Source organism: Cydia splendana, chromosome 19 (genome assembly GCF_910591565.1).
Source record: "Cydia splendana chromosome 19, ilCydSple1.2, whole genome shotgun sequence".
NCBI lineage: Eukaryota > Metazoa > Arthropoda > Insecta > Lepidoptera > Tortricidae > Cydia > Cydia splendana.
This window is the reverse complement of record NC_085978.1, coordinates 5,142,865-5,158,864: the sequence shown is the minus strand read 5'-3', so window position 1 is coordinate 5,158,864 and position 16,000 is coordinate 5,142,865. Positions and strand designations below refer to the sequence as shown.

Below are 16,000 nucleotides of genomic sequence, written 5' to 3'. Positions count from 1 at the left end.
TATTTCTTTTCATGTCATCTCTATTGATCTCTGTTGATAGTGCATTGGCTAACAATGAATGTCTGTTTCAGTTCGGAATACACATTATATGAACGGCACCGCCCCAAGTCAGGAGGGTCAGGTGGACATGCTGGACATTCCTGGGAAAGGGCGTTGCTGTGTCTACATCGCTCGGTTTTCTTACGATCCACCAGAGTAAGTATCATCGATAATTATAGATTTAAAAAAATATAGTAGACTGCGGTGTAAGTTTTACTTACGAAGCGATTCAGAAAGTCAAGAGGCATTTGGAGCATGTCCAAATATTGGGACAATGCTACTAAAATATTTATACTTGGAGACATGGTCACTTGTGCTACAGGATGTGCCAAAGCCAATAATCCAGGCCTCATTAATCACTTACTTAAAGTATCCGTTTTTAATAATTTATCCCCTTGAGAGCCTTGGCCCGCTAGTTCGTCGGCAGCATAGCGGCGGGTCCATGCGAAATTTTTCGTCGTGTTCTATTTTGAATGGCAGAGTGCCAAGACTGAATTCTATGGAAGACTTTCTATTGCATACAGTCTGCCCAAGGGGCCATACACTTGCATCTCACGTAAGAAGTAAAATTGTGCTCAGTTTTATGAGTCATTCAGCGCGTAACTTAAAGCGAATGACAACGATTAAAGTGCGACCGACACCTATCACTCATTGGCCACTGACATCGTCGCTGTTAATTACGTGATTTCACTGCTGATATCATTATTTCCTGCAGCATCGAAAGCGCGGAAGGGGAGTTATCCGTGAGCGCAGGAGACTATTTGCTGGTGTGGGGGCCGCCGGACTCGAACGCCGCTATGCTGGACGCCGAGCTGCTGGACGGACGCCGCGGCCTCGTGCCCGCCAACTTCGTCCAGCGGCTTGTGGGTGACGACTTATTAGAATTCCATCAGGTACGTAATTAACTTATTAACCATGCAGCTAAGTGTACTTGATTGTCTTCCAATACGTGACTATCTATTAAGTAGCATTCTGTAGAAGCAAATGGTGTCTTGTAACAGGACCCTATACGAGATAGAACTACACTTTACAGTAAGGTTAAATTACCTTACGTAGTGCGCAAAACATTTTTGCTTCAAATCGAACTTTGCAGTTTATATATGAAGTTACTGGCGGCCTAGCCAAGGTGACAATCGCTATCGCTTCGCCATCGAATCGCTTTGTGTCTCTCTATCACTCTTCCATATTAGTGCGGCAGTGACAGTTGCGTGTCGATCGCTACGGAGCGTAAGCGATTGGCACGTTGGCTACGGGGCCTGTTCCTAAAGTTCTGGGTTTTCTTTACAAAGTAGTGTTATTACGATCCGTAGAAACTTTTATTAAATATATTATTTGTTTTGTACCAACTGCGAACGTTTAATATCGCAGTGATTTGTCGAGTAGTGCTCATATGCGACAAATGCTGCTGCGGAGGTTCTAGATATCTCTAGGAATGGCGTTGTCCGTTAGTAAACTTCTTGTAACTGAATGGAATGGTAATGATAACGTTACCTTTCTGCAGGCTGTAGTAGCCACACTCCGAGACGCCGACGAATCGGCGACGACAGCCATCAGCGACCTCTCGCTCAGTCGCGACGTCGCGCGACTCAGCGAGGTGGCCGACCTCAGCGAGGGACCTGAAGATGACGACAACGGTAAGCTCTAGTTCTGACTTGCTACACTTAGAGAGATCATTAATATCGATTCATATAGTTTATAGCTTTGAAGTCAATTTTCATCCACACAAAGCACAGACCCAGTCATTGATATGCATGTTTTGGAAATTTTACCAACTAAAGATAACTTTAGTGATCATAGTTTGTTGATTTGCGAAAAATTGCCATAAAAATAGTTAAAATTCTACAGAAAAAAAAACCTAAGAGCACTAATGCTTTAAGTAGCTTTTAGCAAGCAGTACCTTTACAAAAACGAGCCAATTTACGCATCTTTAGAGTTGCAGAGCTTTTCTAGATAGTATAATTCAGGCCGAACATGACCACATTTACAATATGCCATGACAGATCATTGACTATACGAGTAGCATAAATAGAAAGACATTTTATAACTGTCATAGCTTTAGCATTAGACATAGCCATCTACAGCAATACCTTTGTCTTCCCCTGGACCGCCGCACGCTTCGCATGTCCCCGCACTTCGCAATTGCGATTCACGCCAGCCGAGCTGTTTTTCTCGTCGCTAGTCCCGGCGCCGCGGCAGCTGACACTGGAGCGGCAGCTTAACAAGTCCGTGCTCATCGGCTGGACGGCGCCCGAGGGCGTCCAGCAAGCCAATATCGAGAGCTACCATGTGTACGTCGATGGAGTCCTGAAGACAACCGTGAAGGCTTCGGAGAGGACACGCGCTCTGGTTGAAGGAGTCGACTCTAATCGGGTGAGTGTCTATTGTTTATCATCGATTGGGATTCAGCGGTTGTAGTATGGTCGCATTTTTATCGCCTGTCATGTTTTATCAAGTATACATATAAGCCCGAAAGGGACAGGCATAGTGACAGGCGATAAAAATCCTACCATGCTACAGCCGCAGATTAAAATAAAATATGAATTGGTAAACTCTCTCACGAAATAAATGTAATATGCTCACTATAGTCTTACACATACATTACAATACCTTTTGATTTGATATTTAATACAACCGATACAAAATTACGCTTAGATATACCCTATCCCGCCGCTAGTTCTATTTCTAAGCATAGATATGACATATACGTATGATAGCTTGTGTATGATCTGTCAATAAAGCACATTTGAATTTTCAAGGCATTCCCGGTTGGCAGGGTAAAAATTGTACAAAATATATAATGTAGCCTTTGTCATGTACTTTGCTCAATCATCGCAAATGGTCCGTAGCAAATAAAACGTCAAATTGTCAAACTGATTGTTAAGGGGCCCACTGATTAACAGTCCGCCGGACGGAATCGGCCTGTCAGTTAGAACAAAAAGTTGACAGTTCCGAACAACTGACAGGCAGATACCATCCGGCGGACTGTTAATCAGTGGGCCCCTTAACGCGGTAGTTCATCCTACTGACTGCGCCAACTATGGTATGGGTAATTCTCATAAAATATGTCTGCGGTCTAATTACCGCAACCCATATAATATCTTCATACAAAATGTATGAAAAGGGCAATTAGACGCAACATACATAACGTTCCAATGGCCAAACTCTAATCTTAGCGTGATTTATCATTTGCGAAAAGTATTGAAATGTGCGATTTGACTTCTTATTTTCTGTGGACCATACTTTTACCTACATTGGTTATGTATCTCTGCGGTAAATAGCTACGCTTAGTCGGTAGTCGCCGGAAAATATTCTAGCTAGAGGCTATTTCAACTTAGTCCTCAGAGTTAACGTAATTGTAATCTCGGGATCACTAGAAAATATTTTTACTTTTGCTCACTTTAGGCGTAGAGTAAAGAGAGTGTTAGTTTTCCGTTTTAAAAAGAGTTTTTAACCGTTGGATATCTACATGAGTCACTACGTCAATAAAATACCAACTGTTTCTATTATAATGGCGGAAGGTTAATGAACTTCTATATCAGTTTTAAAATCGAAAAGTGTCATGTCGATATCCGGCTTCGAATTCTAGTTTTCCCTAATGTAATTAGTCTTGTAGGTTGGTTTGACGGTATATTTTGCTTTTAGAATTAGGTACTAAAATTACGACTACTTCACGGGGTGTTACCTACATCCAAATAGGACAACACAAGATATTAGATAAATGACAAATTATAAGAACCACGCTTTTTCCGAACGTCTATTGAGTATTTCTATATCCAAAATTGGATTCATGTTCAACTCGTTGATTGAGCTGTCTCTGAAAGTTTTGATTTTCCCTCACTGCCCTATATGAATGTAACACCTTGTACTTTTACATAATATAACAAATGTCATACTAAAAGGTAGTAAAATACACATTCCCTACTGCCTATAATAATGTTCTTATTCTACTATCGTAAAAAAACACGATTATTTAAATTAGTGATCTGGCGGCCTAGCCAAGGTGACAATCGCTTGCGCTTCGCTATTCGCTTTGTATCTCTCTATCCCTCTTCCATATTAGTGTGACAGTGACAGTTGCGTTTCGTTCGCTACGGAGCGTTAGCGATTGGCATTTTGTCTATGGGGCCACTAACTTGATGTCCTAAAACAAAGCCGTATAGAATTTAAAAAAATATACCTATATATATATCTTACAAGATGTGAACATTCGAGTCCTGATCGAAGATTAACGGTCAACGTGTATTCATATATATAAAGTAAAAAAGTAAAGGAAAAGTAAAGTAAAATTTTATTTTTGAAATCTGGCAATTACATAATATATCAATTTTGTTCTAAAGTTTTCTTTCAAACAAGTGTAAGTTTTACAAATTAACTACTTAATTAATTCATTCATTATGCTGGTAACCTTTCTTACCTGTTGCTACAGTAGGAGGGTTCGGTAAACGTTTATTCGATTATTGCTGGGCACATTTATGGGATGGAAGTTACAGTTTTTATAGTAAATTAAGGTTCGAATTCATTACATGGCGTATTTTTACTTGCATTTGTTTTTGACCAATATATTTGATAGATGTTCCATGATTTAGATTAGACAATCCATCCGCTCTTCCTCCGATTGTAATCTCACAGTTTAGGTAGTTTTAGGTCAACACTAAAAAGTAAGTAAAATAAAATTATAAGATATAGGATAGGTAAAGGAATTTAGTCTCGTCAGCATATCTTTTTTTCGCTCTCACTCATAGCTGCTAAAGGACGTACGGCAAACCACCTTACATTCTTTCGACCAGGCCTCAAACCGTACCAAGGTCGGTCCCGTACGCCCGTCTATTAGCACTATTAGACGCAGCCACAAATCTGGAGAATACCTAAGTATTTAAACATAATTTAATTTCTAGCCGCACCGGATCAGCGTGCGTTCAGTGACGGTCACACGGCGCACGTCCCGTGACGCAGCTTGCACCATGGTGATCGGGCGTGACACGGCTAACATGGGCCCAACGTGCGTACGTGCCAGCGGTGTGACATGCTCGCAGGCTGTTATCTCCTGGCTGCCGGCTAATTCGAACCACCAGCACGTCGTTTGCGTTAATAATGTTGAGGTTAGTTTAACTTAAGAAACCTTTTTCCTGTATTATTTCGGCAAAAGAAATATTACTATTAATTAACTGTTACAATTCTTACAGGTTCGAACAGTAAAGCCCGGAGTGTACCGCCACACGATCACCGGTTTGTCTCCAAGCACACAGTATAGAGTAACGGTCCGAGCAAAACACTTACGAGCCGGACCGCCTTCTGGTATACCTATAGAAGAGGCCCCCGGGGCCTACACGGACTTCCGGACGCTCCCCAAGGGCCTCCCCGACCCGCCCGCCGAGATCATGGTACGTGTACCCACGACTTGCCACTGGCATGAAGTGTACCAAGCATGCTTTAACCCAAATTTATGTACACACACATTCCCCGCTCGCTGATATTGTAACTTATTTGTATGTAATTGTATGTATTCATTTCGGGCATTCCAAAACATGATGTGGGCAATGGACAATTTCATTGACTTGGATATTTAAGAAGTGAGCACACGCACTATAAGTCAGCTTCCAACGCTCCACAAAGTGTGTGATGGATAAGATACATATTTATATACTTATACACGGAAACTAACACAACCCTATTTCTTTCAAATAATAACACAACCTCAAAGCACACAGCACGCCCGACCGTTTCGAGGATGTCGCGTCAATCGCAACCATAAATCCAGCTCACCTACAAAATTCAATCGATGGTTCCTTCCCTGTGTCGTTTAGCCTAGCGCCCCCGCCTCTGTCTCTTCCGTCGATGTGGCTTGTTGATGTGTTCGAAGCTGGTCATGCGATAGAAATATTGTCAAAACCCAATTGGCTAGCATGAGGAATATTCAGCTGGATTGTTGGTGGTGATTGGTGCGGTGTCGCAGGTGGAAGCGGGCCCGCAGGATGGCACGCTGCTGGTGACGTGGCAGCCCGTGCTGCGCCCGCCCGCCTCCGGGCCCGTCACGGGGTACGCCGTCTACGCGGACGGCAAGAAGGTGACCGACGTCGACTCCCCCACCGGAGATCACGCGCTCATCGACATCGGAAAGCTGATCGGCCTCAATCCCAAATGTGTCACAGTGAGTACGGTTCGATGTAGCTTTATGGCTTACCGGACGCTGCGTTTTGGCAATATTTTATCCACTTTCAATTTAGGTATCTAAATATATTTATCTACTAAAAAGAGCACTTGAAAATATATTTTAAAATTATATAACCTGCACTGAAATCGTATTGAGTAAATGTATTTTTGTTATTTTATTTTTATTGCTTCCAGGTTCGTACAAAGTCTCGCGACAGTCAGTCGGGAGACAGCGCGCCAACTCCGATCCCGCCAGCGGTACTGCGCGGGGTCGTGAACCGTGGGCCTCGGGGCCCCATGGGCCCTATGGGCCCTATGGGTCCTATGGGCCCCTCTGGGCAGCAACAAGGCTTCCGTGGCCAGCAGCGCCCGCAGCCCTACCAGCAGCACCAGCAAGTGCTAGAACACGACGAAAACCTCTCGGATAAGGAGATATTCCCCTCCGCCAACCGACACGATCCGCATGCCGCTCAGGTGACCTTTTATTTCTTTACTAACTCTGCAAACATAGGTATTCATATTAATGAATTTAACAGTTGCAAAGAAACTCTTAATACACTTGGATACTACATGAAACTCTATATTATATCTTTCTGGACAATAAAGTGTTTAATAAAATGCCCCTTAGAATTATATTAACGCTAAATGTGTTCATTAAATTTGTAACTAAATGTTCGTTGTCACGGCACCTTGTCTACATTGGTTTGCAAATTAGTGTTGTATTATATTTTGTGTGTACCTTTGTATTTGAGTTCGCCAGTACATTTTCTTTATATGATCTTGGTCAAGTATGTAAATGAGCTTCATATTTTGATTTTATCTCTGAAGATCTTCTTCGTCTGTGTCTTTAGCTATCATTATAATTATCAGTGTCATATGCTCTCTTCTAACGTGATAAACGGTCCTGGTGACCCGACCATGCTTCTTTAGTGTTATTTTATCTTGGCGGAGTAATGGTCTGCCTGGGACGGTTTGTCGCGTGACATCAGTGTTGCAAACTGCACTCTTTATACTATCTCCTGTGGTTCTGTCGCTGGCATCTCCTACATGTCCAGTCCGTGTAGTATCCGCGGCGCCGGCGCGGGCGCGACGCGACACCACCACGCGCGACATCGATAGCTATGCACTCGGCTCGAACGTTCAAAATTAAATGCATACCTACTGCTTGCGACTAGATCAGTAGTAGTCCTAGTGCTATTGGCCGATACCCGATACAACGCACGACACCTTACAAATATACCTACTTAGAACAGTTAAAGAGCTTGTACTTTGTGACACAGACAGACCATCCATGAAGCTCATGATAGAATCATGCCACCTATAGTCTATCTAACCTAACCTCGCTCTCTCACATAACTGTTACACCTTTCCGTAGCCCGCGAGTGGATTCGGCACAGGCCTCCTAAAGAGTATATTCGACAAAATAACCCCTTCGGTAAGGAATTTTAACACGTCTTTTCAAATATCTTCTTTTGTTTCTTTCTAACGTTCTTATTCACCAGTTTAGTTTGTTTAGAATGAGTTTGTTTTGAGAGTGCCTTTTGTTTGAGTTAATAGTTATGTAATGAGTTCTGATATTATTTGGTTATCAACTTACACAGTGTGCCCGTTTTCTAATAGTATCGTATTATACATACTAAAGTAGTCATATAATCAGCATATGAAATAAATATTTACCCGCTTCTATATTAATATTATATTCACATTAAAAGTAGACGAAACAAGATTGTAGAAAACTGAGATATATATTTTACGCATACATTAGTTATGGAAACTTTAACTTTCTCCTCAACTATTTCAGTGAATGATTTTATATTAGAAGTTTTAATAGATTCATAGAGGGATAAAAGATACATTACCCCAAGTACAAGCAATACATTGTGACAATCATTCTTAAATTCTACTCTTCAATCATGAAATGCTCTTGAATTTGTAGAGAGTTTTTAAGACTAACCTACTGTATTTCTAGATACTATGATAAACAGTTAACATCCAAATCATACTCATACTTATCAATCCCAACTCATAAACACATCAAATGTCACTCGCATCAAATATCCGGCGTTAGATAACACATGAGGATAACGGGAAATATAATAAAATGATTAACCAAAAAGTAAGCTTCAGCAAATCACGAGCTATTGGAGAAGTCGCTTCCACGGCTAAGATCTTCCACTTTCCACTTCGCTTCCTGAACGGCTTCACTTGCTCTACTCGTAGTGTCTGTACACCCTACTGTAGACACGCGTCAGTGAAACTGCTTCATGTTATCCTAAATATAAGTATAATATCAAATGTGTTGACGCAACAAGCTCCAAGTGACGATCACGAGCGACGCCATCAACTTTTTGTTTCCATCCGCCATCAACATGGACCATCCCGTCAGCACTTGTATCCATAAAACATTTAATTTGATATTCTTTTATCCTGTTTGAGAGTAAATTTGTTCTATGCTAAATATTGAATGACCGTGTGGTATCAGCAATCGGGGATACCGGCCATCGAAATCACTAAAGAGGGAGCGGCGGAGCTGGGTAGTGAGGACGAGGAACGCCGCCGCCAGCAGGTCTGCGATCTCTCCTAGCTGTCATCGATGTGCTCACCTATCACAAAGCTCTCTCAATTTCAACTTTTTGCGGAATTTATCCAAATCACGAGTTTCCACTTTTCGGTGTATCTGTGTTGTCATCTTCACTTGTAACTGTACGTCCTCAATGTCCGACGTCCGACACGTAGGGTGACACAAGCACTCCACGAGGCCCGGCCGACGCTCGTTAGGCCAGTCTAGAACCTTGACCACACCACAGCACTCGATACAGATCATTCACTCGAGCATGCGCGCCGTCTTGTATGGTTGTTCCTGCATGTTGTCTTGGCTTCGACGCGACACTCGACCCACACCTCCCGTCACACACCACCACACTCAACCTATAAATGTTAACTTAAGGACTTAGGCGGGGTGCTAAAACTCAATAACGATATACGTAACTAACGGATTCCGGACGAGTCTTTCTGTTTAACAGTTGAAACGCATTTATTGTCAAGCACTTCTGAGTTAAAATCAACTAACTTATTGTAATGTCTGCTATTGAATGATTGGTTCCAAGTGTAAGCGCTGCACGCTAGCTTTCGTTGTGCATGGGGGTTGACTAGAGCTACAACGGAATGTCTTTTACTATTTATCGCCCGAGGAGAAGGTAACGTTTTTATCGCTTGACGCATAAGGCCGATGAAGGATTATTGTGGCTATGAGCTTGAACTATTGCTATTGGCTTTTTTATGGAAAATCTAACCTTATTAATGTGTTGGTTCGTACGGACGTCAGCAGCAACCGTCCCAACCAGCGCAAGCGTCGCAGCAGCCATCGGGTCAGCCGTACCCGAATACACAAGCCTACCATGGCACGCAGCAACCCCCCTATCAACCACAGCCAGCCGGCCAGTACCCAAGTAGCCAGCCTCCGTACCCCGGCGCCCCGGGCCCCGCGGCCGGCCCCATGCCGCCCTACAACCAACCCCCGCCGAGGAACCACCACGAGAGGGGCCGCCCTCCTAACCCCCACCAGGTTCTTTCACCTTCCTAATCATTACTAACTTCATCTTTGACTGTCCCGATCAGCTTTTGGAAAGCAATCTTTAAATTTTTCTTCGTGATATTGAGGCATGTTGTACCTATTCGTAGTTAATTTTTCAACTTGTACCTTTCTGACCTTATTACAACTCAAGTCTTATTGAACAGTTCTGCTTGCATTTTGCGATGAACCTCTAATGCTTGTCTTTTAGGGAACAATTTCTTCAGCTCACTTTCGCGGCAGCCAGCAGGGAAGTTGGCAGCGAGAGTATAAAAACAATTAAGGTAAGTTGGGGCAAGGTCTGGAGCGGGGGAGTTCGGAAAACGTCGTTAAGTCTCCTGTGCAGTCACGGGTTCCACACTTGCCCGCTCCTGATATTACCCTAACTTACAATACTTATTTATTTGCCAAAAAGTTCGCAAGGGAGCGAGCTTGTTCACACTGCCTGGTTTACCTGAAAAGAACATTTAACGTGTGAACAAGGTCATCCTTCTCCGAATGTTATTGAATTCGGACTTTTTTGTTTCGATAAGGCTTTTATATACTTCCTTTGCCCACTTCCCTGCTGGCTGTCACGGGATTGGTCTGAATGTAACGTGTGATCGCGTCCACAGCAGCAACAACAACAACAACAAGGGCAGCAGGGTGCGTACGGGCCGCGCGGGGGCGCCCCACAGGGGCCGAGGGGCGCCGCCCCGCGCCACCCGCAGCAGCACCCGCAGTCCAAACGAAGTCGGTACTTCATGGCGCTCTTCGACTACGATCCGGCAACCATGAGCCCTAACCCGGAGAGCTGCGATGAAGAACTGCCGTTTAGTGATGGAGACATCATCAAGGTGTGTTATTGCGCCAGCAACAGCTTCGTTGAACGAGTCAAGAAAATTTGAGATCAATCACCATTTTTTATTAAAGTAGTATACAAATATATACCATTTCGTTTACACTTCACAGGTGTGGGGAGACAAGGACGCAGACGGTTTCTTTTGGGGCGAGTGCCGCGGGCGACGGGGTTACGTGCCGCACAACATGGTGGTGGAGGTGTCGGAGGCGGACGCGGGGCAGGCGGCGGCCAGCAAGCCCCGCGACCGCTGGACGGACTCGTACGCGAACCAACCCGTGCGCCGCATGGTGGCGCTGTTCGACTACGACCCGCAGGAACTGAGCCCTAACGTGGATGCTGATGTAAGTGCGACTGCATATGTTTTACCACTTAAGGTAGAATTCGCAAGTCAATCCGGTATATAGCGTGACTGGCAACCACTAGACGTACTCGTAATCAAACCAGTCCATGAAGAACAACACTAAGTTTAATGAACTTATAACAGAGGCTCTATTCGATCTGTGACTTAGCAAAAAAAAATTCCTTCCAGGCGGAGCTAAGTTTCCAGACGGGGCAGATAATCCACGTGTACGGAGACATGGACGACGACGGCTTCTTCATGGCGGAGATAGATGGCGTGCGCGGGCTCGTGCCCAGCAACTTCCTCGCAGAGTCGAACGACCAGTACGCGGGCACCGGCCAGCCTGGGCAAGGTCAGTGCCAACACTCAACAGTCTCAGCCTAAAGATAGATATTGACAGTTTCTTCATCATGAAGATAAACGCCGTGCGCGGGTTCGTACCCAGCATCTTCCTCGCTAAGCTAAGTTGGTTTTGTTTCCCAGGCGCTGTGGGCGGCAGGGGAGGGGCGGCGCTGCGCGGGCGGGGCGGTGGCGCGGCGCCGGGCCCGGGCGCACGCGGCCCGCCGCCGCCGCCGCGCGACAACGTGGCGCCCGCGCCGCGCAACCAGCAGAGGAAAGGTACCACTCCACACTCTCTATGTACTGTGTAGAGCCGCGACTAGGGTTACCGGGTCCTGATAAGGAACGCTGCAAAAGGCCACAGGTGGACCCAAGGCTCGCATCGTAACACGGTGATATAGGTGGGCCGTTCTAAAAACCGTACCCTCCACTTTTTAGATTTTGGAGATTTTATATTATTTCTCTTTACCGACGACCAAATCAAATCAAATCAGTTACGTTCTCCATTTCTGGACTTTGATGAGAGAAAGAGCTCCTGTTTACGTTTAGAAATAACATAAAGTTTTCAAAATCTAAATAAGTGTGGGTTATGGGTTATTTTAGAACGGCCAAAGTTCCCGCGCCCTTTCTCGCCTATCCCTTCGACTTCCTGATGGTAACCCTAGCCGCGACCGGCTTTTCAATATTCGCTGTCCTAGTTACTCTCCCTGTTAGCTGTATAAAGATAATAAAGACAAAGTTTGGTAAGTTCAGTGATGACGATTAGGTTCCGTTCAGATCACTGAGAGCTTTGAGTGTTTCATGTTTGCACCTTGGACTTGCTATGTGACTACTGAGAGACGCTAGCTATTTCGCTCTGGTACCCTCTATCATCTTTCCTGTACACGGTGTTGCGATTGCGACGGGACTCGCACAGGCGGGTCACGAGTTCAGTCTCGAGATTACGTTCCGTTATCCATCCCTTTCGTCCTGATCACACCGACGGGGCATACGAATGAGACAGCATTTTCCTGTGCATTTAATGGTACAAAGCACGATAGGTGTGATCAAGACTTAGTGCTCGCGGTTCTACATAGGAATAACTAATTGCTCTATTTAAGTCATATTGATGATTAATATTGTTCAATAACTTTGTGAGATTTCAATGTTCATTCTGAGCTGGAATTAACAAAGACTATCTAATTATACCTATGTCTGAAATAATGCTAAAATTCTAATTGAAACGGGATGTTTTTGTACAACGCGAGTCCGGTTGCAATCTACGGAGCACAAAGACTCTTGGTGTACACTTTGCTAATTTACACTATCTTGGATTACACAGTCACAAACATCGTTCAAAAAAACGTTCTGGATTCACTCGGATTTACCATAACTGCCATAACTAACAAGCCTGTTAAATCCCATTGTATCCTACACAAGCTCGGGATCAATAATACAGTGTTCTCGTCACAATGCGTTGCAGGACACCTTATATTATTTTTGTCTACGTTATCTATCCAACTCTCTGTCCTGTTTTTATTTTGTTTCCACGTGCGACCCGACTGGGTCTGGGCGCGGTCGTTAGATCCACGAGAGTGGGTAGGCTCTGAACAAATACACGCAACATACTCAGCACAGAAGTCACGAGGTGCGTGAGGTGTGATCCAAGATTCAAGTGGTTGTCTGTGGTCACTATATATGTTGTGTGTATTGTCTGTTTGCTAGATGCCTGCCCTCTTCCCCCTTCTCAGTTAGACCACAACACTTGCGCCAGTAATCCAGAACAGGTGAATTCTCAGGTAAAAATAATACGGTATATAATCGACCCACAACAATACTGTTTCAAATATACTATGCAACGATTCTAGTCGTTTTTGTTAAACTGTCACTTCATCTCTCTATATTTATTTTCTCACTTTCTTTTCTTCATTATTTTGTTTATTTGTATATGTTTACCTTGCGATTCATTGTTACGCTCAGTGTATCTTGAGGGCGTTTGGTAGTCTGATAGTCCGACGCCAACGCTCGGCATTGCCCAACATCACTAGCATCATGCCAGACTGGCCACATACAGCGACTAGTACAAACTGACACTGGCGTATACTTCACTCACATCAGATATACCATAGACCATTCACCGTATTGCAATGACAATCTCTCAGAGGCCTGTGAGTGTGATTTTTCAAGCGCTATGCGATTATTAGTTAATGCGCTATGGATATTAATATGCGATATTAATATTATCAACAAATGGGAGTGTTTACAGAATTTTCTAATGCGAATTCTTACATGCGAACATAGTTTTCCAGCATTTTTATTACAATTGATTTAAAGATGTTAAACAACTTCTTGAAGTAATCGCAAAGCTCTTAATAATCTTTGAATGCTTTATGTTGTAGTTGATTAAAGCATGATGAGAACGTACAATTTTAACTTAATATACACCTAACATCAAATACCTAAACGTAAATGATTCATCTAATTACTAAAGTTTCCCTCTAAGCATCTTTCACTGGCTTTATTGAATGGCATGCATGTTTTAAATTATTGCACATTTTTTTCTTTTTTTACGATATATCTGAGTATTCCTGTATAAATTGTAAGTATTTTTAAAGTGAATACATTTAGCAATATCACAATTTGTCACATAAGTACGTACTTATTCATAACGCATGATAACATGTAAATTACTTACATTCGATTGAAAGAAAGATCCACAGTTAATGAATTTAATGATCATTGCTATTACATTAATAAACCAAATAGTACTAACTAGTGGCTAGTTTTCACAAATATATTTGCAATGAATAAATATTTGCCTTGCAATGAATTTTGTCAACTAACTTTAGTTATATTCCTCACTTTTATCTAGAACTGTTTTCACCAGTAAAACTAAATAGTCATTATAACTTCGAATACCTGTGAATGTAAATGTTACAACTTACGACTGGCCACTAAGAGTTAAAGATCGACAAAATGCATTGCTATAGGTAGGTAATCGAAAATCACGCTTAGATCACACTTGCCGTAATTGCGGCCAATATATTTTTGGTCGTTCCTCAAAGGGCTTATGATGGTTACGCTTCTCACCAGTGACAAAGTATCCATCTAACACGCTATTAGACTTCGATAAAAAAAATTAAGTAATCTCAAGTATCTTATGGATGCTTTGATACGGTGATAACGGATCTTCATGGCTACAGCACGTGTGATCTGTACTGATATTCGTGATGAGTAATTTGGTGGGATGCAGCAGGCGAGGGCGAGAGGCGCAGCGAGCGCGCCGGCGCCGGCGAGCACGATCGCGCGCACGAGCGCTGGTAACGTCGGCACGCCTGTGCAGTCGCCCGCCGCCGGCGGCCTGGGCTCGCTGGGCGGGCTGGGCTCGCTCGGCAGCAGCCCCGCCGCCGCGCCGCCCGCCGCCGCGTCGCCCGCACGCCGCGCCGGCCCCGCCGTGGTCCCGCAGCCCGCCGTGCAGCCGCTCCAGACACCCGCGCAGCAGCAGCCGCCCACCTCCCAGCCGAACCTCATGCAGAAGTTCACCGAGATGACCGCCCCCGGCGGCGACATCCTCAGCAAAGGCAAGGAGCTGATCTTCATGAAGTTCGGGCTGGGCGGCAAATAATGGCGGCGCCCCGGGCTCCGCGGCGTCGAGCCGCCGCATGCCGCGTGACGGCCGCGGCGGACCGGCCGCGCGCGCGTAGGGCCCGTGTTTGGTATTATCGCGCCCTGACCGAACGGTGCTACGCGCCGACGAGAGTACTGTAAGAAATGTAAATATTAAATGAATTCAATAAACGCACAGTCTAGTGAATATTCAATATTAGTGCTGTCTCGATAGTTACCTCTCCACGGTCGGGGTGGAGTCATCCGCCTCGAGTTAGTCGTGTACGTTTTCTATCTCTCGGACATCCTGCCCGTCTGTTAGATTATATAAATTGTTTACACATTATAGCATTGTAACTGCATATTGTCGTATGTATAGATATGAAATTATAATGAAGTTATTGTCTAGTTGTTACTTTACAGTCCTCGTGGCATAGTTGTTGTGATTTTCTACGTTACGTTTACGATCGCTAGCTGTGAGGTTTCCTTACTTACAAACAGGAATTAAACCTTTAAATCTCTCTTTTTATAAATATTGTTTGAAATACTTAACTAGTCTGTTTCGGGTAAAATAATAATATACAAAAATGCAAAGATGTCCTGTTGCAACCGTCCTTCTGACCAAGAACTGTATTGAAAAGACTTTGAGGATGCTCGAGTTTGCTGCAGGTGACATCTGAGGGTCCGTCGACGTGCTTGACAAGCTCCGGCAAGCAATGTTGTTCGCCACAGCTCGCCAGGCATGTCAGCGCACGACGAGACGGGGCTCGGCAACCCATCCTGTTGGGAGTTCTCACAGGCGACGTCACAATGGAACCACACGAACTGCTAATATGGTTCGCGGCTTTGTTCAGACGGAACCAAATTTAATTATTTATGTTCCGGGCCTTACCGAGTCAAACTGCCAGAAAATAATTATAAATTTATCATATTCACGTACATCAATGTGATACCAGCATTATTATAATAATTCCTGCATATTTTTGAAGGTAGTGTAACAACGTTAACATGTTAAACGTAAACTATCTGAAGTAGGCATCTTGTGCGAGCGTCAGCACGCCCCCACGATATTCTCGAAATAATAATATTCTGTGATAGTAGACGTGATACCATCTTTATCATTCTAATAATAATA

General features: G+C 44.0%; 1 protein-coding gene across 1 annotated transcript in view; it reads left to right on the top strand.

Moving 5' to 3' along the window:
* LOC134800273 (RIMS-binding protein 2) overlaps positions 1-15,580 on the top strand; it is a 39,684-nt gene extending 24,104 nt beyond the window's left edge. The window contains exons 5-21 of the mRNA XM_063772782.1: positions 72-195; positions 755-932; positions 1,541-1,673; positions 2,219-2,409; positions 4,935-5,138; positions 5,223-5,420; positions 5,993-6,187; positions 6,385-6,663; positions 7,565-7,624; positions 8,672-8,755; positions 9,515-9,754; positions 10,378-10,596; positions 10,712-10,942; positions 11,131-11,293; positions 11,425-11,559; positions 12,985-13,058; positions 14,513-15,580. Of these exons, the coding sequence (XP_063628852.1) occupies positions 72-195; positions 755-932; positions 1,541-1,673; positions 2,219-2,409; positions 4,935-5,138; positions 5,223-5,420; positions 5,993-6,187; positions 6,385-6,663; positions 7,565-7,624; positions 8,672-8,755; positions 9,515-9,754; positions 10,378-10,596; positions 10,712-10,942; positions 11,131-11,293; positions 11,425-11,559; positions 12,985-13,058; positions 14,513-14,884 (3,080 nt within the window). The 3' untranslated portion in view covers positions 14,885-15,580. The remainder of the gene's footprint in view (positions 1-71; positions 196-754; positions 933-1,540; positions 1,674-2,218; positions 2,410-4,934; positions 5,139-5,222; positions 5,421-5,992; positions 6,188-6,384; positions 6,664-7,564; positions 7,625-8,671; positions 8,756-9,514; positions 9,755-10,377; positions 10,597-10,711; positions 10,943-11,130; positions 11,294-11,424; positions 11,560-12,984; positions 13,059-14,512) is intronic.
* Positions 15,581-16,000: the final 420 nt, after the last annotated feature.